Raw genomic sequence first — 23,092 nt, 5'->3', positions numbered from 1 at the left:
AGGAACTGGCATGTGTTCAAAGCGTGCTAACAAAGATGGATACTGATCATAGGGTTAGTGCCATAAGTAAATTAACTTTATGTACCTTACATATTCATTATAGCCACATTAGTGGAAATGACATGTGCAAGAACATCCCTTTATGCCAAAATTAGCAAAGAAGAGAGTAAACTAGTAAATTAAAAATAAAATTGTATCTAATTAATTAGTAATTTTTTTGCATGAATGTAATACGTATTTTATAGTGATCAAGTCTATTGTATACACTTTGATTTATAATAAATTCTAAATCACTTTGAAAATCAAACTCATTTAAATGAAGTCTTTTCTTTCACCCACTGCATTTAGTGTTTACTTGTAATCACAGCCAGTCTGGGGAGTGTGTTACCTGCCCCACATGGTCATGATTCAGCTTTTCACTCCACAGTTTTATTTAGAGTCCTCTGGCAGATGAAACTGTTGACCTTAGTTAGCTAGAAAACAGCTGCTTTTCTATTTTGATTTGTAGTTAATGTTTTCCAAGTGTCAAGCACATGTAGAGAAATTTTTTCCATAGAATGATATTAAACATTTTATTTATATTTCCTTTATTTTTAATGGTCCATGAGCTGTTTAGAAAAGTGAGAGCCAATTAGAGCATTCACTGTAAATGCTTTTAGGGAGGGAAAAAACCTCCCTTGGGTGTTTGTATAATGGATCAATATCACATTCATTTATTTTAGTGGTATACTCAATCAGAGTGCTGTATTCTGGAAACACTCTGTTGTCTATTTTGACTATGTTAAAAATACATGATCTCTTTCAAAGTTTTCAGATTCTCTGCCTAAAGCCAATGCTAGAGGATTCCCAACAATCTTAGGTTGGGCTCTTTGTTTTGTTCATGAATAAATACCTTGAGAAAGTGACCAGTTGATAATCTTACTTTAATGCCTGTTTCTTATAATCATGTTTTGTAGCTTCTGGTCAAAGACAAAGATGACTTAGTTTCTTTTAGTTTTGTTGGAATTACAGTTATTGTTTGGATTTCTATAAGTCTTGGTAAATTTGGAGCCCTCTTATTTTTACTATCTACTGTGTGTAGTTCACGGAAAGCTAGCGTCAAAGGTGGAGAAATAGAAGGCTGGAGGTACACGGGCGCTCCTGTCCCCTGTGGCAGGTAAAGATGGAGAGCTGTGTCCTGGGCACAGAGGAGCATAAAATGATGTGTGACACTGAGGCACCATGAGAGCGGGGGGAAGCACTGAGACTCCCCACATCTTATTCGCGGCGAGTCCCAGGTGAGGTGGGCACCAGGAAGCCTCGGTAGAGACTCTAGTTTCTAAACCTTTAGCCCTTGAGAAGCGATAGTCTCCTCACAGGGTTATGTGGTTGATGGTAGAAGAGATTGTGGTCGTCCCAGTGATGTGGGTGGATTTGCTGGCCATCATCATCTTTCGCTTTGCTTGCCCAGGAGGGCAGCTCTAGAGTTTTCCTAATATGTATATTTTTTAAATAAATACTTCTAATAATGCCTTAAAATATCTTTTTTTGATCTTTCAGGAACACTAAAAAAGGCCAATTTTAAATCAAATGGGAGTGAACCTTTGGTCACTGATAATAAAGTCCACACGTCTGATGTTATTCTTCTGAATACAGTTCATAACGAGAGCACTGTGACATCTGCTGTCCATCCCACCCAACACATTCCAGCCTGGACCAGGGATGCTTCTCTCCCAGCAGACCATAATCACAGCAACACAGGTAAATCTGAAGGTGTTGATGCCTGGGCCCTTTAATGTCTGCGGAATCCACAGGTAGATTTTTTAAGCTTGGCGACTGATGCTCTTAATTCACAGTGCCTTACTGGTCACACAGGAAAAGCTCTGCACCCTTGTCTGGGAAGCATAGCTGAGTGTCCTGTTTCTAAACATGAAATACCATCAGTTCAGCCATCCAGACAGGGGACAGAAGTAAGAAATAAAAATGTACCAGTGCCATTCAATGTTTTTGAAGCATAAAAATTTATGCTGCTTACATTAGTATAATGGTATTGATTTTGTGGTGGTTCACCTCTGAATGTTTGTGCCTCTGCTTTAAAGTTTTAGGTTACTTATTTTAAGATGGTTAAATTAATAAGTAAATTAAGTTACTTATTTTGTTATTGGTACCTTGTGGCAAGGTAGCCCAGTTGTATGGTTCAAGGTATTTTCACTGTCAGCATCTTTGACTTAGACATCTTTGCTACAAACATTTCTGCCTCCAAATTAACTGGTTGTAAGTTAATTTTGTCATAAAAGATAAAACAATGAAAAATAAAGAACATTTTAAAGGATTTAATGAAACAAGAAATTAACAAAATTTTAAAAAATATATGGCTAAATACAAAATTTTTGAATACGTTTGAAATATGTGTAGATTCATGGTGACACAGCACAAATAACTGATTTTGTGAGTTGTACCTGGTCTTCAAAGTCTTCTGTTTATAGTATTTTTACACACTAATTTTTTTTGGCGTGATCATTTCTCCTCACTTGGCACTGGGCTTTTCCTTTTTTGCTAGAATTTGTCCCTTCATTAACAGAGGTATCAGTCTCCAAATCCTAGGACGCATATTTGTAACTGAGTTCTGTATTGCATTGTGAAAGTCTTCTACACTGTTGTGTGTTCTTGGCATATTGCCACATGTTTGTTGATAGATTTTCTGAAGTTCTATGGAGAATGTGCGTTCAACTCTGCACCACTGAGGTCCTCAGCCTCCTTCTCCTCCAGTGTAGTATGTTTCAAAATAAGAAACCATCTTGAAGCAAATCATTGTCATCTCTCAGCTCAATAAAGCTATCAATATCATCTCTAGCTGAAAGAGATGCTAACATATTTCACCTCATTGAAAGCAAATTGTCAGGCCCCAAATTGTCAACCATTAGTTTATCTTTCATTGCAAAATTGCCACACAGACGGTTAGTTACATGGTGAAAATGTCTGTGACGGAGATGCTCACAGTGAGAATACCAGGCACACAGTTTTGTAATTGAATGCCGAGGAATTTGAGGGTTATCCCCTCATTTGTTTTCCAGGTGTCTATATATTCTTTCTTGTTTTCCTGTTTTCTCGGCTGTGAGATTTGTTTTACTTATTGACTGATGAATAATCACACCTTGAGGAAAATGGCATGTGCAAAACTTATTTGAGGGCAAATGGAGGTATTTTTCAACCATTCCAGAAAAAGAGCTGGGAGAGAGAGGAAAACAAAGTGTAGAGTTGGGTCTTAGATGGTGGCAGATGATATGCTCTGGAATGTAACTCTGTCCCTCTCTAGTTCTTTCAGGAAAGTTACTATCCTTCTAGAATGCTAGTGGGGGTGGATTAGTGTGGAAATGACCCAGTCAGTACTCATACATCATAATCAGAGCTCAGTCACTGGTAAAAGGTTTCTCTGCAGTGCTCTTGATTCTTACTTTCTGCCTCCTAAAACAATGTTGTGTGATTGAAAGTTCCACAAAACCCATTCATCCCTTATCACTTTCCTGTTTGTTCCTCCCTCTTTCATCAAAACCTCCAGGGGAGAATCACATCTTAGGTCTAGGAAAGAGTATTTATTTTCATTCTGAGCCAGGAAGGGAAGGATTAAGCTGACTCTTAAGCTATCACAGTATAAATCTGCAGGCATCTGAAGAAAAGCAGGATTATTCTGTTTCTCTAACACCAAAGAGTCAGAATGTTTGGATTCTACAGAGCACCAATAGATGTTAACTGTTTCCTATGCTTAGTGTTCACCAGTGATTCCTACAGATTCATACTTATTACCTGACAGTAATACTGCAAACCCAAATTATGCCAGGTAAATTGTATTTTCCTCCTGAGTTTAATTTTGAAGTTTTTAATATTTTGGTCGTGTCTTAAACACTTCATTATTCTTCAGGACTGTGTTTTTCAACAGAAGGACAGAAATAATTTAAGCAAAAATTCAGTCCAGTTAATGTGGTTGCAATTATAGTAATTGGTATTTTGAAAGTTCCATCATTGTTAAGATTCAAATAGAGGTGACAAACACATACCCCAAAGAGTAGAGAAATATATGGTCTTGTCCTTGTTGCTCAGTTGGGAAGTTTGATGGGAGTCTGTTTGTTTCATTTTGTTTTCCTGTGGCTGGAACATTGCTTGAGAATATGAACATAATTTGACATGTAAAGGAAATTCAGGTGGGATTAAAATGCTTAATTGGATAAAGGTGAAAACCTTTGACTATGTGTCATTCTGTGTTCTTAATGTATTTGACTGTTAGCCTTGAGCTTTACTGTCTGATCATATAGACTCTTAATAAACTGTCTATATTAACTAAAGTTATTTACTGTAAGGGATTTGATAGTTTATCATACATTTCAATAATATTGCTAGCCTGTGAGTATCGAACTTTGGATAGTTTACAGGGCATGTTTGAATATTTTCTCTGTGGTTCTTTTTAAAAAAAAAATTTTATAGAAGTATAGTTGATTTACAATGTGTTAATTTCTGCTGTACAGAAAGTAATTCAGTTATACATATATATACATACTTTTCCATATTCTTTTCTATTATGGTTTATCACACGGATATTGAACGTAATTCCCCGTGCTATACAATAGGACCTTGTTTATCTCTCTGTAGCCCTTATAATCAATAAGGTATACAGGACAGATATAGACACCATTTTTCAAGGTATGAAATTGAGGCTTCGGGAAATCAAGTTGACGTATCCAGTGTCACTTGTTTATTAGTCAGTAACCATGGAATTGGGATTCAGATCCTGGGGCTCCTGGACCAGTGTTCTTTCGAGTATATCATGCTTCCTTATTTAATTTTACTGCTTTCTTTGCAACAGCAGGAGCATTTCTGAGCAAATTTTAAGCTCTAGATGAGTAGAGAAAGTAATTTGTTTTGCTTACTGCTTTATTGCCAGTGCTCAATAAAATATTTTTGAATGAATAAATAGATGAACTACAGTTACTTCAAAAATATAATACCTGATAACTTTTATTGGTAATGCGTAATCACACTTCTGTATTTGGTATCTGTTTAGTCAATTTTACTTAAAGCATCATTTAATGCTGTATATCTCTATTAACACATAGCAGAGAATTTGCTTTTATTCCTTTAAAAAACTATCCTCTAATTAAAAGTGCTTTTAAACTTCTGGCATATGTAAAAGCTATTTGAGTCCACATCAGTCCAAAAATACAGTGGTGAGACATTCTGTCCTATCCAATATCCTAGGTAGAAAAACAAGGGGAGAACTCCTGGCAAAAAGTACCAGGAAATAGCCTTTCCTAAAGACATTTTCTTTTGAGGGTCCTTAATATTATACCATTGCATAGAATACTGCAGTTTGTAAAATTTAACCAGAACATTTCCTATGTTATACTATGTGGCAGAGTTGGGCTTTGTAAATGTGAAATAGGTTTGTGTGACATCTGTTATGTTTGGAGTTTCATTAGTTGCATTTTGAAAATCAGTTGTACTATAGAAAGGTACAAGGCCCACAGTTGTCTTTCATGCTATATTTCAGCAAGGGATTTTTCTAGATTGCATTCTGTGTGTGGATTTTTATTTTCATCTTTCCTTCTTATATATATTATAAATATTTAAGCAGGATATATTCAGTTTTAGGGAAAGGGAAAACTCTTTTACCAACCAAGAGCATTTGGGTTGAAAGTAACATGGCACAAAATAAAATAGCCCACAAGCTCCGCCCAGGAATCAGTGACAAGCGTGGGCTCCTGTGCTGAAAGCGCGTTTCGTTCTCAGGGCGCTTTTGTGTGCGCTGTCACTTCAGTCGTGTCTGACTCTTTGCAATCCCATGGACTGCAGCCCGCTAGGCTCCTCTGTCCCTGGGATGCTCCAGGCAAAGATACTGGAGTGGTTGCTGTTTCCTCCTCCAGGGGATCTTCCCAGCCCAGAGATCGAACCTGTGTCTCTTATGTCTCCTGCATTGGCAGGCGGGTTCTTTACCCTAGCACCACCATGGAAGCCCACTCTTACCTGCTCCTAAATCTTCTATATCAGGTGAAAAATCAGCACTTCTCATTCACTTAGAAAAAAAGCTTGTTTGAGACATAATCCACAAACCATAAAATTTGGCCTCTAATATATGTAATTCAGTTTTGTTTTTTGTTTTTTTTTTTGCTGTGTCAGTTGGCTTATGGGATCTTGCTTCTTCAATGAAGGATTGAATCCAAGCCATGGCAGTGAAAGTACTGAGTCCTAACCACTGGACTGCCAGGGAATTCCTAGTAATTGCATATTTTTAAAATGTACTCACAGAATTGTGCAACTATCACCACCACCTAATTTTAGAATATTTTCATCACTGCAAAAAGAGATGCTGTATCCATTATTGCCCATTTCTCCTCTACCTCAGCCTGTATCCAAAATTAATCTACTTTTTGTCTCTGTAGATGTGCCTGTTTTGAATATTTCATATAAAGGGCATCATGAAATAAATACGTGGCTTTTGTGACTGATTTCTTGTATTTTTCTTGGATATGGGCATATAGCCCTGGCCTTCTAGTTTCCCAGGGAATATGTCAGAGCTTTTCAAAGGCCGTTTCAAACATCTCATTCCCTACATTTTCCTTGTAAGTGTTTTTATCAATCTCTTATTTCCAACAGGTATCCTTGCCTAAAGTACCTGTGATGTTAAACAATTACTATAGATTGTTTTCAACAAGTACCCTGGGGACAGAAATTTTTGTTAAGAGAAAGCTCTGAGTTAAATCAAGTAAAGTGCTGAGGACTAATCCTTTTCAGGGAGCTTCTAGACAAGTTGAATGCTGACAGTTCCCTGGAGACAGCTTTTTGATGAGCTTCAAACTCATTCTTCCCTTTCCATTGCCTTCTAGGTTTCTGGTTTTCACAGTTACCAAGGCTGTGAAGCCATTGGTTTTCAAGGCTTCTGTGGAATGGAGGAGAAGGTGATGTGAATAAGGCAAAGTGAAATGCTGCGAAGTTCTTAGTTCTCACTGTGATTCCACCATTTTTCTGGGAACAAATGTTCCTCTAATTAATGCAGACCTTTAGTTACATTCCAAAGTTATTAAAAATATGATTTTTGACATTTCTTCCCAGTGTTTTTATTGCTTTTATAGAGAAACAGATTTTTGGAGGATCTTACTGTGCCGTTCTGGAAGTGTTTCCTAACCCTGCTTTTATCTTCTTTATCTAGTCTATTGCTTCTTTTGCATTTCCTCCAACACTGACAGTTGATTTTCCTTCTTTTTGTGATGAATAAGTATGATCACATTATACATAATTTTCAAATGGAAGACTTTCTTCTCCCCCTTTTTTGAGTAAATCACTTCGTTTTTCTTCCTTTGGCATCATATTACCCTATTTCCGTCCACAGGTCGCCCATGTTGCCCTAGTGTGTATGATTTGTAGTTTTCCCTTGCTCATACAGTCGTATACACATATGCCCAAATGTGTATGCAGAGTAACATATACTGGAGTGTCCCTGTCTTGAGAAATGGAATATTTCCTGCCGTATCGGTAAACACAGGATGTCACTGTCCTCAGTGATTGCAGCGCCGCCCGCGGGGAGCGGGGAGCCTGAAGGAGCTCAGGATGGAGCGAGTGCCTGCCGCCCAGCGACTCCGAGAGGTGGCCGCTCCGCACAGCGAGCCCGAGGTCCCAGAGAACGTGGGGCGCGGGCACGGCCAGGGGGGCGAGGTGCACGGGAGGGCGATTCCAGTGACCCCGAGGTCCCAGAGAACGTGGGGCGCCGGGCACAGCCAGGGGGGGCGAGGTGCACGGGAGGCTGATTCCAGTGAGCCCGAGGTCCCAGGGAACGTGGGGCGCGGGCACGGCCAGGGGGGCGAGGTGCGCGGGAGGGCGATTCCAGTGACCCCGAGGTCCCAGAGAACGTGGGGCGCCGGGCACAGCCAGGGGGGCGAGGTGCACGGGAGGCTGATTCCAGTGACCCCGAGGTCCCAGAGAACGTGGGGCGCCGGGCACAGCCAGGGGGGCGAGGTGCACGGGAGGCTGATTCCAGTGAGCCCCGAGGTCCCAGGGAACGTGGGGCGCGGACACGGCCAGGGGGGCGAGGTGCACGGGAGGGCGATTCCAGTGACCCCGAGGTCCCAGGGGACGTGGGGCGCGGACACGGCCAGGGGGGCGAGGTGCATGGGAGGCTGATTCCAGTGACCCCGAGGTCCCAGGGGACGTGGGGCGCGGGCACGGCCAGGGGGGCGAGGTGCACGGGAGGGCGATTCCAGTGACCCCGAGGTCCCAGAGAACGTGGGGCGCGGACACGGCCAGGGGGGCGAGGTGCACGGGAGGGCGATTCCAGTGAGCCCGAGGTCCCAGGGAACGTGGGGCGCGGGCACGGCCAGGGGGGCGAGGTGCACGGGAGGGCGATTCCAGTGAGCCCGAGGTCCCAGGGAACGTGGGGCGCGGGCACGGCCAGGGGGGCGAGGTGCACGGGAGGGCGATTCCAGTGAGCCCGAGGTCCCAGGGAACGTGGGGCGCCGGGCACAGCCAGGGGGGGCGAGGTGCACGGGAGGCTGATTCCAGTGACCCCGAGGTCCCAGAGAACGTGGGGCGCGGGGCACAGCCAGGGGGGGCGAGGTGCACGGGAGGGCGATTCCAGTGAGCCCGAGGTCCCAGAGAACGTGGGGCGCGGACACGGCCGGGGGGCGAGGTGCACGGGAGGGCGATTCCAGTGAGCCCGAGGTCCCAGGGAACGTGGGGCGCGGGCACAGCCAGGGGGGCGAGGTGCACGGGAGGGCGATTCCAGTGAGCCCGAGGTCCCAGGGAACGTGGGGCGCGGGGCACAGCCAGGGGGGCGAGGTGCACGGGAGGCTGATTCCAGTGAGCCCGAGGTCCCAGGGAACGTGGGGCGCGGGCACAGCCAGGGGGGCGAGGTGCACGGGAGGGCGATTCCAGTGAGCCCGAGGTCCCAGAGAACGTGGGGCGCGGGCAGGGCCAGGGGGGCGAGGTGCACGGGAGGGCGATTCCAGTGAGCCCGAGGTCCCAGGGAACGTGGGGCGCGGGCAGGGCCGGGGGGGCGAGGTGCACGGGAGGGCGATTCCAGTGAGCCCGAGGTCCCAGGGAACGTGGGGCGCGGGCACAGCCAGGGGGGCGAGGTGCACGGGAGGGCGATTCCAGTGAGCCCGAGGTCCCAGAGAACGTGGGGCGCGGGCACGGCCGGGGGGGCGAGGTGCACGGGAGGGCGATTCCAGTGAGCCCGCGCTCGCACTTTCTCATACATAGAGAAGCACTAACTTCCTTAGCTAGACGTCTGGTTTTCTTTAGTCAGCAATAGTCTTTTGACATTCAGATTACCTGCTCTTTGTTGGAAAACTCCTACACAATGCTGAGTCGGACATGATTGAGCACCTAGCACTTTCATGCTTCTTCACCTCCTCACCTCATCAGAGCATTTCTATTAGAGTTACTTGAGATGCTACCTCCTGGGCTTGAAGTCCTAAAAATTCCTGCCAAGTAAAACATAGCTTTCAACTTCTAGGTTGTGAATATTTTTTAAGTCAAACTCATTTTTGTTTTTCAGAAAATGAGATCGCATTTATTACATACAATTTTCTATATAATGTTTTTCTCACTTCCCTAGTGGTCCAGGGGTTAAGAATCTCTCGGCCAATGCACAGGACACAGTTTGATCCCTGGTCTGGAAAGACCCCACATGCCACCGTGGCGCCAAGCCGGTGCTCGGCAGCTTCTGAGCCCGGGCGAGAGCCCGTCCTTCAGGCCGCCACGATGGGAAGCCTGTGCGCCACGGCTAGGGCGTAGCCCAGGGCAGCCACAAAGACCCAGCACCGCCAAATAAAACACGTTTTCAAAACAGAATACTTGATGTAAATATCTCTAAGACAGTGATTTAGCTCTAATTCATTATTACAATGAATGAATGACATTCTGTACTGGCATTACACCATAATTTATTTCAACCATTCTCCTAACAATGACATTCACCTTATATACATATTTTTCCCCTCAATGAACTATATAGTCTCTCTTCTAAAGATAAAATGACTTGGATCATGGGAGTGAAACAACAATGATTTATTAGTACTGATAATTCTGTACCAAAGCACCCTAAACACACACTCTGAATTTGCTGAGTGTAGATAGTTTATACACCAATCAAAAACCTTAAGCTTATTCTTTCTTCCTAGTTTTCTATTTTTAACACAGTATTAGCTTGAAAGCAAGTTCTGCAAGAATATGAAGCTAAGAGAATCAGAGCAAGATCTGAAATTATACTTTGATGACTCTGCATCAGGAACCTATCCAAGTGGGTTATGTGGGGAGAGGGGGTCCAATTAGATCTGAAATCACATGAAGTCCCTTCTCCTTTTCCTCTGACGTTTTCTAATCCTGCCAGAGTAGAATCCTGGATATCTTTTTTATATTCTTTGGAGGTCACTTCTGCTGTCCTTAGAGTCATCTCTGTAGATTACTCACTGTAGGTTATTGTGCAGTTTGGAGGGGGAATCTGTGCTTATATGTAAATGTGGATGGGTCAATGGCTTATCATTCTTCTGTTGTTTTTTGGACAGTATTTCTCTATCTGGGGCCTGAGTAACCTCACTTGTTTTCTGGGGGATCCAAGAATTCTCTATAAATATTTCTTAAATGTACCCTTTTATTTCAATGATAAAAAGTAGTTAATGTACACCTATTCTTGATAACCTGGATAACTGTCTTATAACAAGTACTGATATGAAATTTTGGTGCCTGTTGAGCTTCTTTTTTTTAAATTATTTATTTATTTTACTTTACAACATTGTATTGGTTTTTCCATACATTGACTTGAATCCACCATGGGTGTACATGTGTTCCCCATCCTGAACCCCACCTCAGGTTCATCCCAGTGCACCAGCCCCGAGCACCCTGTATCACGCATCAAACCTGGACTGGCGATTCGTTTCACATGTGATAATTTACATGTTTCAGTGCCATTCTCCCATATCATCCTGCCCTTACCCTCTCCCACAGAGTCCAAAAGACTGTTCTATACATCTGTCTCTCTCTTGTTGTCTCGCATACAGGGCTATTGTTACCATCTTTCTAAATTCCATATATATGCGTTAGTATACTGCATTGGTGTTTTTCTTTCTGGCTTACTTCACTCTGTATGATAGACTCCAGTTTCATCCATCTCATTAGAACTGATTCAGATGAATTCTTTTTAATGGCTAAGTAATATTCCATGGTGTATATGTACCACCGCTTCCTTATCCATTCGTCTGCTGTTGGGCATCTAGGTTGCTTCCATGTCCTGGCTATTATAAACAGTGCTGCAATGAACATTGGGGTGCATGTGTCTCTTTCAGATCTGGTTTCCTCGGTGTGTATGCCCAGGAGTGGGATTGCTGGGTCATATGGCAGTTCTATTTCCAGTTTTTTAAGGAATCTCCACACTGTTTTCCATAGTGGCTGTACTAGTTTGCATTCCCAACAACAGTGTAAGAGGGTTCCCTTTTCTCCACACCCTCTCCAGCATTTATTGCTTGTAGACTTTTGGATAGCAGCCATCCTGACTGGCATGTAATGGTAGCTCATTGTGGTTTTGATTTGCATTTCTCTGATAATGAGTGATGTTGAGCATCTTTTCATGTGTTTGTTAGCCATCTGTATGTCTTCTTTGGAGAAATGTCTGTTTAGTTCTTTGGCCCACTTTTTGATTTGGTCTTTTATTTTTCTGGAATTGAGCTGCAGGAGTTGTTTGTATATTTTTGAGGTTAATTCTTTGTCCGCTGCTTCATTTGCTGTTATTTTCTCCCAATCTGAAGGCTGTCTTTTCACTTTGCTTATAGTTTCCTTTGTTGTGCAGAAGCTTTTAATTTTAATTAGGCCCCATTTATTTATTTTTGCTTTTATTTTCAAGATTCTGGGAGGTGGGTCATAGAGAATCCTGCTGTGGTTTATATCAGAGAGTGTTTTGCCTATGTTTTCCTCTAGGAGTTTTATAGTTTCTGGTCTTATATTTAGATCTTTAATCCATTTTGAGTTTATTTTTGTGTATGGTGTTAGAAAGTGTTCCAGTTTCATTCTTTTACAAGTGGTTGACCAGTTTTCCCAGCACCACTTGTTAAAGAGATGGTCTTTTCTCCATTGTATAGTCTTGCCTCCTTTGTCAAAGATAAGGTGTCCATAGGTGCGTGCATTTATCTCTGGGCTTTCTATTTTGTTCCATTGATCTATATTTCTGTCTTTGTGCCAGTGGTGACTGTCTTGGTGACTGTGGCTTTGTAGTAGAGACTGAAGTCAGGCAGGTTGATTCCTCCAATTCCATTCTTCTTTCTCAAGATTGCTTTGGCTATTCAAGGTTTTGTTTATTTGAGCTTCTATTTATGATAAAGTTGCTGCTAAGCTTTATTTCTTAGACATTTGTCCAGCTATTAAGAAAGAAACAGAGGCGGGTTTAAGAGTCTTCTCAATTGCAGAGCTAAAGTGTATACTGGCATGTTGTACAAAGGATGACTTTGTGGCAGTTAAAACAGAGGAAAACTGATTTACTCAGTGGGGATACATGGTAGAATAAGCTTCCTAAATACCGGAGAACTCCTGCTTTAGGAGTTAGCACCATATTCATAGTGTTTTAGCAGAGCACTGTTAACATTAATTCATTAATATAATTAACTTACATCTTACTAGTTTTGTAGTTTCATTTCTATTTAATTTATATATATTGACTTTATTGCATGTTAGATCTATAGGTATAAAGGGGTTTATATTTAATTTTTATGTATACCTGCATAACTTTCTCTCTGTGAAAAAGCCTGTACAGTTCTTAAACTTGTGAGATACTGTTCTAGGGAACCTGAATTTTGCTGTTCATGACATATTCTCTGGAAAAGCAGTGATACTCTACAACAAAGCTTCTTAATATTTTTGTGCCAGGGGCTCCTTTGATGATCTGGTCGAGCTTATAATTGCTTTCTCAGATAACTCTTTGATGCTTAAAGCACACCACACAGAATCATAAAGAAAAGCAATTTTATGAAAATCTAGTTATCAAAATATAAATTTATGTTATAGTAATACATGTGTTTATTTTTTAACACATTAAATAATGATATCTAGCCTAGGTCAATAACTATAACTTTATAATATGGATGAACATACATAATATTTTGAAATGTCTATAATAAGTCTATGTTGATATGAAAACAGCTATGATGTCTAATATGTTTTTCTGATTGTTGTCTACATTGATAATTTAAGTAAGCTAAATTTCATTTGAAGCTTATTGGAAATAGAGATAATATTTTTCTCCTGTCCAATTTCTTCATAGACAGCAATTTTCTTCTAACTGAAACATAGTTGTTTTTTAATATTGTTTTAGGTGTACAGCAAAGTGACTCGGTTACATATATATGTATGTGAATACGTACATATCCTTTTTGACCCTTTTCTATCATGAGTCATTGTGTTTTAGAATATAGGTGCCTGTGTTATACAGTAGCCCTTGTCTGTGTGATGTGTGAGAGTGTGCACCTGCTAACCCCACACTTCCAGTTTTTCCCCCTACCCCTTCCCCTTTGGTAACCGTATGCGTCTTTTCTATGTCTGTGGGCCTGTTCCTGTTTTGTAAATAAGTTCACTTGTAATAATTATTAGATTGTACATATAAGTGATATATAATATTATCTTTGTCTGACTTGCATTACTTAGTATGATATTCTCTAGGTCCATTCATGTTGCTTCATATAATATTCAGCTCAGTCTCTCAGTCGTGTCTGACTCTGAGGCCCATGAGCCGCAGCACGCCAGGCCTCCCTGTCCATCACCAGTTCCCGGAGTTTACTCAAACCATGTGCATCGTGTCAGTAATGCCATTCAACCATCTCATCCTCTGTCATCCCCTTCTCCTCCTGCCCCCAATCGCTCCCAGCATCAGGGTCTTTTCCAATGAGTCAACTCTTCATATCAGGTGTCCAAAGTATTGGAGTTTCAGCTTCAGCATCAGTCCTGCCAGTGAACACCCAGGACTGATCTTCTTTAGGATGGACTGGTTGAATCTCCTTGCAGTCCAAGGGACTCTCAAGAGTCTTCTCCAACACCACAGTTCAAAAGCATCAATCCTTCAGCACTCAGCTTTCTTCACAGTCCAACTCTCACATCCATACATGACCACTGGAAAAACCATAGCCTTGACTAGACAGACCTTTGTTGGCAAAGTAATGTCTCCGCTTTTTAATATGCTGTCTAGGTTGGTCATAACTTTCCTTCCAAGGACAAAGCGTCTTTTAATTTCATGACTGCAATCACCATCTGCAGTGATTTTGGAGCCCAAAAAACTAAAGTCTGACACTGTTTCCACTGTTTCCCCATCTATTTGCCATGTAGTGATGGGACCAGATGCCATGATCTTAGTTTTCTGAATGTTAAGCTTTAAGCCAACTTTTTCACTCTCCTCTTTCACTTTCATCAAGAGGCTCTTTAGTTCCTCTTCACTTTCTGCCATAAGGGTGGTGTCATCTGCATATCTGAGGTTATTGATATTTCTCCCGGCAATCTTGATTCCAGCTTGTGCTTCATCCAGCCCAGTGTTTCTCATGGTGTACTCTGCATATAAGTTAAATAAGCAGGGTGACAATATACAGCCTTGACGTACTCCTTTTCCTGTTTGGAACCAGTCTGTTGTTCCATGTCCAGTTCTAACTGTTGCTTCCTGACCTGCATACAGGTTTCTGAAGAGGCAGGTCAGGTGGTCTGGTATTCCCATCTCTTTCAGAATTTTCCACAGTTTATTGTGATCCACACAGTCAAAGGCTTGTCATGTCAATAAAGCAGAAATAGATGTTTTTCTGGAACTCCCTTGCTTTTTCAATGATCTAGCGGATGTTGGCAATTTTATCTCTGGTTCCTCTGCCTTTTCTAAATCCAGTTTGAACATCTGGAAGTTCATGGTTCACGTATTGCTGAAGCCTGGCTTGAGAATTTTGAGCATTACTTTACTAACGTGTGAGATGAGAGCAAGTGTGCAGTAGTTTGAGCATTCTTTGGCATTGCCTTTCTTTGGGATTGGAATGAAAACTGACCTTTTCCAGCCCTGTGGCCATTGCTGAGTTTTCCAAATTTGCTGGCATATTGAGTGCAGCACTTTCACAGCATCATCTTTCAAGATTTGAAGTCGCCCAACTGGAATTCCATCACCTCCACTAGCTTTGTTTGTAGTGATGCTTCCTAAGGCACGCTTGACTTCACATTCCAGGATGTCTGGCTCTAGGTGAGTGATCACACCATCATGGTTATCTGGGTCATGAGGATCTTTTTTGTACAGTTCTTCTGTGTATTCTTGCCACCTCTTCTTAATATCTTCTGCTTCTGTTAGGTCCATACCATTTCTGTCCTTTATCAAACCCATCTTTGCATGAATTGTTCCCTTGGTATCTCTAATTTTCTTGAAGAGATCTCTAGTCTTTCCCATTCTGTTGTTTTCCTCTATTTCTTTGCATCGATCCCTAAGGAAGGCTTTCTTATCTCTCCTTGCTATTCTTTGGAACTCTGCATTCAAATGGGAATATCTTTCCTTTTCTCCTTTGCTTTTCGCTTCTCTTCTTTTTACAGCTATTTGTAAGGCCTCCTCAGGCAGCCATTTTGCTCTTTTGCATTTCTTTTCCATGGGGATGGTCTTGATCCCTGTCTCCTGTACAGTGTCACAAACCTCTGTCCATAGTTCATCAGGCACTCTGTCTATCAAATCTAGTCCCTTAAATCTATTTCTCACTTCCACTGTGTAATCATAAGGGATTTGATATAGGTCATACCTGAATGGTCAAGTGGTTTTCCCTACTTTCTTCAATTTAAATCTGAATTTGGCAATAAGGAGTTCATGATATGAGCCAGCAGCTCCCGGTCTTGTTTTTGCTGACTGTATAGAGCTTTTCCATCTTTGGCTGCAAAGAATATAATCAATCTGATTTCAGTATTGACCATCTGGTGTTGTCCATGTGTAGAGCCTTCTCTTGTGTTGTTGGAAGTGGGTGTTTGCTATGACCAGTGCATTCTCTTGGCAAAACTCTATTAGTCTTTGCCCTGCTTCATTCAGTACTCCAAGTCCAAATTTGCCTGTTACCCCAGGTGTTTCTTGACTTCCTACTTTTGCATCCCATTACCCTATAATGAAAAGGACATCTTTTTTGGGTGTTAGTTCTAAAAGGCTTGTAGGTCTTCACAGAACGGTTCAACTTCAGCTTATTTAGTGTCACTGGTTGGGGCATTGGCTTGGATTACTGTGGTATTGAATGGTTTGCCTTGGAAACGAGATTGCATTCAAGTACTGCATTTCAGACTCTTTTGTTGACCATGATGGCTACTCCATTTCTTCTAAGGGATTACTGCCCACAGTAGTAGATATAATGGTCATCTGAGTTAAATTCACCCATTCCAGTCCTTGTTAGTTTGCTGATTCCTAGAATGTCGACATTCACTCTTGCCATCTCCTGTTTGACCACTTCCAATTTGCCTTGATTCATGGACCTAACATTCCAGGTTCCTATGCAGTATTGCTCTTTACAGCATTGGACCTTGCTTCTATCAATAGTCACATCCACAACTGGGTGTTGTTTTTGCTTTGGGTCCATCCCTTCATTCCTTCTGGAGTTATTTCTCCATTCATCTTCAGTAGCATATTGGGCACCTACCGACCTGGGGAGCTCATCTTTCAGTGTCCTGTCTTTTTGCCGTTTCATACTGTTCATGGGGTTCTCAAGGCAAGAACACTGAAGTGGTTTGCCATTCCCTTCTCCAGTGGACCACATTCTGTCAGACCTCTCCACCATGACCCGTCCGTCTTGGGTGGCCCCACACGGCATGGCTCAGTGTCACTGAGTTAGACAAGGCTGTGATCCTGTGATCAGATTGGCTAGTTTTCTGTGATTATGGCTTCAGTATGTCTGCCCTCTGATGCCCTCTTGCAACACCTACCGTCTTACTTGGGTTTCTCTTACCCTGGACGTGGGGCATCTCTTCATGGCTGCTCCAGCAAAGTGCAGCCGCTGCTCCTTACGTTGGAGGAGGGGTGTCTCCTCACGGCCGCCCCTCCTGACCTTGGACGTGGAGTAGCTCCTCTCGGCCCTCCTGAGCCTGCGCAGCTGCTGCTCCTTGGAAGTGGGGATAATATTATATATCAAATAACATTGCGTCATTCTTTTTTATGTCTGAATAATATTCCACTGTATGTATGTGTGTGTGTGTGTGTGTATATATATATATAGCATCTTCTTTATCCATTCCTCCGTTGATGTACACTGAGATTGCTTCCATGTCTTGGCTATTGTAAATACTGCTGCTATGAACATTGGGGTGCACTTATCTTTTTGTATTAGAGCTTTCATCTTTTCCAGATATATGCTTTGGAGGGGGATTGACAGCAAAAATTTTATGTATGAACCCATTGGGGTCTTTGAATTATAATTAAGAACATATGCTTTAGAGGAAATTTGTGGATTTTTTTTTTTTTTTTTTTTTTTTAGTACTTGAGAAAGTCTGAGATCTGCCTAAGCTACTTCACTAGGAATTTGCTACTTTCAAAATTTTCTGTAGTCATGACCCTGGACCCCATCGCTTATGTGCTCTACTGGTCACCAATGTTAAACTCCAAGCTTCAAGTATAGTTGATTGCCCTCTCCATATACTGAATTATATTCTTTAGGCTTAAAGAACAGTAATGAGATTCAGGCATGGGTTCTGGCTAATATCAACATCTAAACAAGAACAACTGAAGCATTTAAATAACTTTTGCCTGCTTATCTGGTTGGCATGGTAGTGTTCTAATAAAGATCTCCTTAATTCTTGGGAGAGGGAGAAAGAAAATTTGAATGTAGGGATGGACTCCTTTTTTCCCCCTCCTGCTCCTCTTTCCTTCTTCCTCATTCCATCTGTAGAGGACTGTGTCCCTGGGATGTATTGGGTTCCTCCCAGAGAGAGCAAACTCAGTCTTTGCAGAACTATGGTTTTGAAAGGGATGATGGAACAGTGCCTGGTTCATTCTCCTTCGGCTCCAGTCCTTGGTTCACTCTCCTTTGGCCACAGTCCCATTCCTCCCGTTGCAAAGATTTCTGGGCAAGACGTCCAGACCCCTTCTCCAAAATGAATCCTGCAGTCACAGTGACATCCACCCCCAAAGGTAATGTGCCTATAATACATTATTACAGCAAGCAAGAGTTGGAGTTAAATTGCCGTGTCAAAAAGGCTTCTGGTTCCTCTTCAGGAACAACGGCCCCATACATTTGATCCATGTAGAGGAAAAAAAAAGTAGCATACTGATAACAGCATTACAAAAACAGTCCTGATCAAATCCAAGGACAAAAATGATCTTTTAAAAGCCAAATTCGCATGTAAAAGTTTTATTTCAAAGTGTGTAGTTTAATGTACTCCATGGTTCTGAAAGCAAATCGGCACTGTATATATTCTTCTGCTTGAATCGCTCAGTTTGCTATCTCAGGTTTCTAGTCTTTGTACAGCTGTGTGTTCAGAGCAAGAAACCCATCAGCAGGCATCTGTTTGCTGTTACTGTGTCTTCGGAGAATATGCCTTTTCACTTACTTGTAGTTGAAATGAATATGGTAATGGCTTTTCCAAGCCAAAAGCTTTGCATCAATTTACATGTGATGCAAACCATTCCTTGTCTGTTAGTGTTAACATATTTTTTTCTTTTTTGCTGCTGTGCATCATTAATACTTGCAGGAGGTGTTTAACTGATAAAACTTACAGTACTTGTTTGTGATTATTTTAATTGGTATAAATTCATTCTGATACCAGTATACCCTTACAAGCTTTGTGAGACATCTCAATTTCTGAGAGGCTATGTTAATACTAGGATCACCATTGGTTCTTAAACAGTTATTTTTGGGTGCCAAGCTCTGAGGTTTGGCTCTGTAGACTATAATGGTGGATCAGATAGAAATCCTGTTCTCAAGTAGCCAATTTTCTAGTAACTGCCTTGAGACATGAACATTTTATTTATAACCTGAGAAATTCATAAGGGAGGTTAAGAAAACAAAGAAGACATAATTCATTTCAGCTGTCTATTCTTTAAAAGACAAGATTGCTAATTCATACCACTTTTTTCTATAATAAATCTTTCTTCTAAACATCATCAAGTTTTATTTACAGTTATAAAAGTTTTATTTTGAGGGTCTTTCATGGATTTTCCATTTTTAATCAGATTATACTGTTTCATTCTTAGATTTAAAACCTTATTCATAACATAATTCTTAGATACATTGAATAGAGTCTTTTGTTTTCAATTTTATGGATGATCCACTATGCTTTTACAGGTACTAATGAGAAAATTTTGCATGCTAAGTCGCTTCAGTCGTGTCTGACTCTGTGTGGCCCCACGGACGGCAGCTCAACAGGCTCCTCTGTCCACAGGATTCTCCAGGCAAGAATACTGAAGTGGGTTGCCATTTCCTTCTTCAAAATGAGAATTTCACCATTTCAGAAAATGGGAGATCTGGAATTCTATAATTCTCTCCTTGAAATTACTTTCCAATCCTTCCATTGTTTATTAAAGACAGAGAATTAGTTTCTTCTGTGGTTATATGTTCATAAATATGCACTAGACAAAGGCCTCTAGGATATACATTTCAGAAGACTGATGATGATCGGTCTTACGGTTATTAAGCCAGAGACCATGTTACCATATTATGTGTCCTTGAAAGCCAACAAAAATGGAAAATATAATATGGGAGGGTTGGTTATGGGAGGGAAAAGAAGATCTTAAATCAAAAGTCTTTGCTTGTTCTAGAGTTTGGGGGTTTGCCAAGTGGTCATATTGTAGCTGATCATAAGAGGCCGTGAGACAGGTGAGGCAGTGAGACATGGGGACACCATCAGTATTCAGTAGGGACCTGTCACCCCTTCCTTATCTATTATTCCTCCTTTTGGGAATGGAAATGCCACCCCCGCCTCTCCCCCCATTTTGTTTTAGAATCACATAATTTGTCTAGTTCCACACATTGACAGCTGAAGAGGAATTTTGTCTGAGGATCAATCATATCTTGAGTCTCATCCATATTTAGATGGTTTAGATGGCATTTAGATGAGACTTTAGACTTCTGTGTGTGTGTGTTTTCTCTTCCTTATGATTTTCTTTTTATAAAAAGATTATTTTTTAATTGGAGGACAATTGCCTTGGTTTCTACCATGCGTCAGCATGAATCAGCCATAGGTGTACATACGTCCCCTCTGTCTTGAATCTCCCTGTCACCTCCCACCCCGACCCACCCCTCTAGGTCATCCCAGAGCACCAGCTTGAGTTTCCTGTGTTATCCAGCAACTTCCCATTAGCTATCTACTTTGCATATGGTAATGTATATATTTCAGTGCTACTCTGTCAGTTCATCCCATCCTCTCCTGCCCTTGCTGTGCCAACAGTCTGAGTAAGCCTTCATGTCTGAGTAAATCATAAGTCTCTCTTTCAGTAAGACTTTAGATTTTGGTGCTGAAATGACTTAAGACTTTTGAGCTGTTGGGGTGAAGTGAATACATTTACTTGTGGGAAGGACAATGAGTTTTGTGGAGCCAGGGTTAGAATATTATCAATTGAATGCATGACAAACCTAAACAGTGTATTAAAAAAGCAGAGACATCACTTTGCTGACAAAGATCTGTGTAGTCAAAGCTATGGCTTTTCTAGTAGTCATGTACAGATGTGAGACTTGGACCATAAAGAAGGCTGAGCACTGAAGAATTAATGCTTTTGAATTGTGGTGCTGGAGAAGACTCTTGAGAGTCCCTTGGACTGCAAGGAGATCAAACCAGTCAATCCTAAAGGAAATCAATCCTGAATATTCGTTGGAAGGACTGGTGCTGAAGCTCTAATACTTTGACCACCTGATGCAAAGAGTCAACTTGTTGGAAAAGATCCTGATGCTGGGAAAGATTGAGGGCAGTGAAGAGGGTGACAGAGGATGTGATGGTTGAATGGTATCGCCGACTCAATGGGCACGAGTTTGCGCAAACTCCAGGAGATAGTGAAGGACAGAGAAGCCTAGTGTGCTGCAGTTCATGGAGCCTCAAAGAGCTGGACATGACTTAGTGACTGAACAACAACATTCATCCAATATTTCATATATTGAGGCCCTGGCCCCTGATATACTTGTGGTCATTTGTATGTCTTCCCTGGAAAAATATTTATTCAGGTCCTCTGCCTATTTTGAAACTGGATTATTAAAGATTTTTGGGGGCTGAGTTGAATGATTTCTTTATGTATTTTGATTATTAATCCCTTTACCAGATATATGATTTGCAAATATGTTCTCCTATTCCATCCATTATCTTTTCAAACTTTTTAGTTTGATGTAGTTCCATTTGTTTTTTTAGCTGTTGTTGCCTGTATTTTGGCATCTTATAAAAAAAATCATTGCCAAGACCAATGTCAAGAAACTTTTTTCATATGTTTTTTCTGAGATGTTTCATGGTTTCAGGTCTTAAATTTACACCTTTAATCCATTTCAAGATTCCATTAGGTAGTCTTATTATTGTATTGGAGTGAATATTTTGAAACTATTGTTTGTACATTTTAGGAGAAAACAAGTAAGTATTTATATTCATGATTTTAGGAACCAGCATTTTCAACATAAAAGAGGTATAAATATAAAAACAAATTAAAAGCCTATAACCTTAATTTTGAGTTGGTAATGTCAGTATAAATTCAGTATTTTTTTCCTCTAAAAATATACACTAAAATAAAAATATACGCTAGTTTATCTCAGTTCACCACAAAAAGCCTCTAAAAAGTGGCAGTCCATGAACAGTGAGCACATCTGATGGCTGGCTCCTGAAGAACTGTGTTTTTTTCCAAAAATTAATATTTATTGACCAAATGTTACTAAAGTGTTTTTTTTTAATTTTTACATCTTATGTTCAACATTCAGTCTTACAATGAAAAGTCATTTTGACATTTTTTTAACTATTAAACTTAGTTTATATTTTGATGTTCATGATTCTGATGTCATAATGAAATATGGTTGCCCTTTTCATATACAAACTAACTTCATTTCAGGAAAAAAATTGTAACATCTTTCAAGTCTTTTCTCTTCCACTTTTGGGTTCTTGAATTCAGAATTTTTTGTTGTTGTTGAATTGCTATCTTCCTTATGTTTATCTTCTTAATTATGGTCATAATGATTATTATTAGTTTCTTCAATTTTTACATACTATTTCTAAATATACTTACTATTAAATTAATTTTTTAGTATTACAGTCCCATTTTCTTTTATTCCAGTCTTTTTTGCTTGTTTCTTTAAGTTCCTGTTTTGATAAACTCCTTGTAACACATGGCAGTTTTTATTTTTTATTTTTTTTTTAGTGGTTTTTGGCAAACATTGACATGAATCAGCCATGGATTTACATGTGTTCCCCATCCTGAACCCCCCTCCCACCTCCCTCTCTACCCAATCCCTCTGGGTCATCCCAGTGCACCAGCCCCGAGCACTTGTCTCATTCATCCAACCTGGGCTGGTGATCTGTTTCACTATAGATAATATACATGTTTCGATGCTGTTCTCTCGAAACATCCCACCCTCACCTTCTCCCACAGAGTCCAAAAGTCTATTCTGTACATCTGTGTCTCTTTTTCTATTTTGCATATAAGGTTATCGTTACCATCTTTTTAAATTCCATATGTATGTGTTAATATACTGTATTGGTCTTTATCTTTCTGACTTACTTCACTCTGTATAATGGGCTCCAGTTTCATCCATCTCATTAGAACTGATTCAAATGAATTCTTTTTAACGGCTGAGTAATATTCCATGGTGTATATGTACCACAGCTTCCTTATCCATTCGTCTGCTGTTGGGCATCTAGGTTGCTTCCATGTCCTGGCTATTATAAACAGTGCTGCGATGAACATTGGGGTGCATGTGTCTCTTTCAGATCTGGTTTCCTTGGTGTGTATGCCCAGAAGTGGGATTGCTGGGTCATATGGCAGTCCTATTTCCAGTTTTTTAAGGAATCTCCACACTGTTCTCCATAGTGGCTGTACTAGTTTGCATTCCCACCAACAGTGTAAGAGGGTTCCCTTTTCTCCACAACCTCTCCAGCATTTATTGCTTATAGACTTTTGCATAGCAGCCATCCTGACTGGCATGTAATGGTA

The 23,092-nt window shown here is 40.9% G+C and overlaps 1 protein-coding gene across 1 annotated transcript in view; it reads left to right on the top strand.

The window, feature by feature from the left end:
* The first annotated feature begins 1,221 nt into the window (after positions 1–1,221).
* Positions 1,222–23,092, top strand: part of CORIN (corin, serine peptidase) — a 204,609-nt gene continuing 182,738 nt past the window's right edge. The window contains exons 1-2 of the mRNA XM_065907247.1: positions 1,222–1,270; positions 1,540–1,740. Coding sequence (XP_065763319.1) covers positions 1,222–1,270; positions 1,540–1,740 — 250 coding nt within the window. The remainder of the gene's footprint in view (positions 1,271–1,539; positions 1,741–23,092) is intronic.

Source organism: Muntiacus reevesi, chromosome 16 (genome assembly GCF_963930625.1).
Source record: "Muntiacus reevesi chromosome 16, mMunRee1.1, whole genome shotgun sequence".
NCBI classification, from domain to species: Eukaryota; Metazoa; Chordata; class Mammalia; order Artiodactyla; family Cervidae; genus Muntiacus; species Muntiacus reevesi.
The sequence above is the reverse complement of the archived record's forward strand: the minus strand, read 5'-3'. Positions and strand labels throughout refer to the sequence as shown.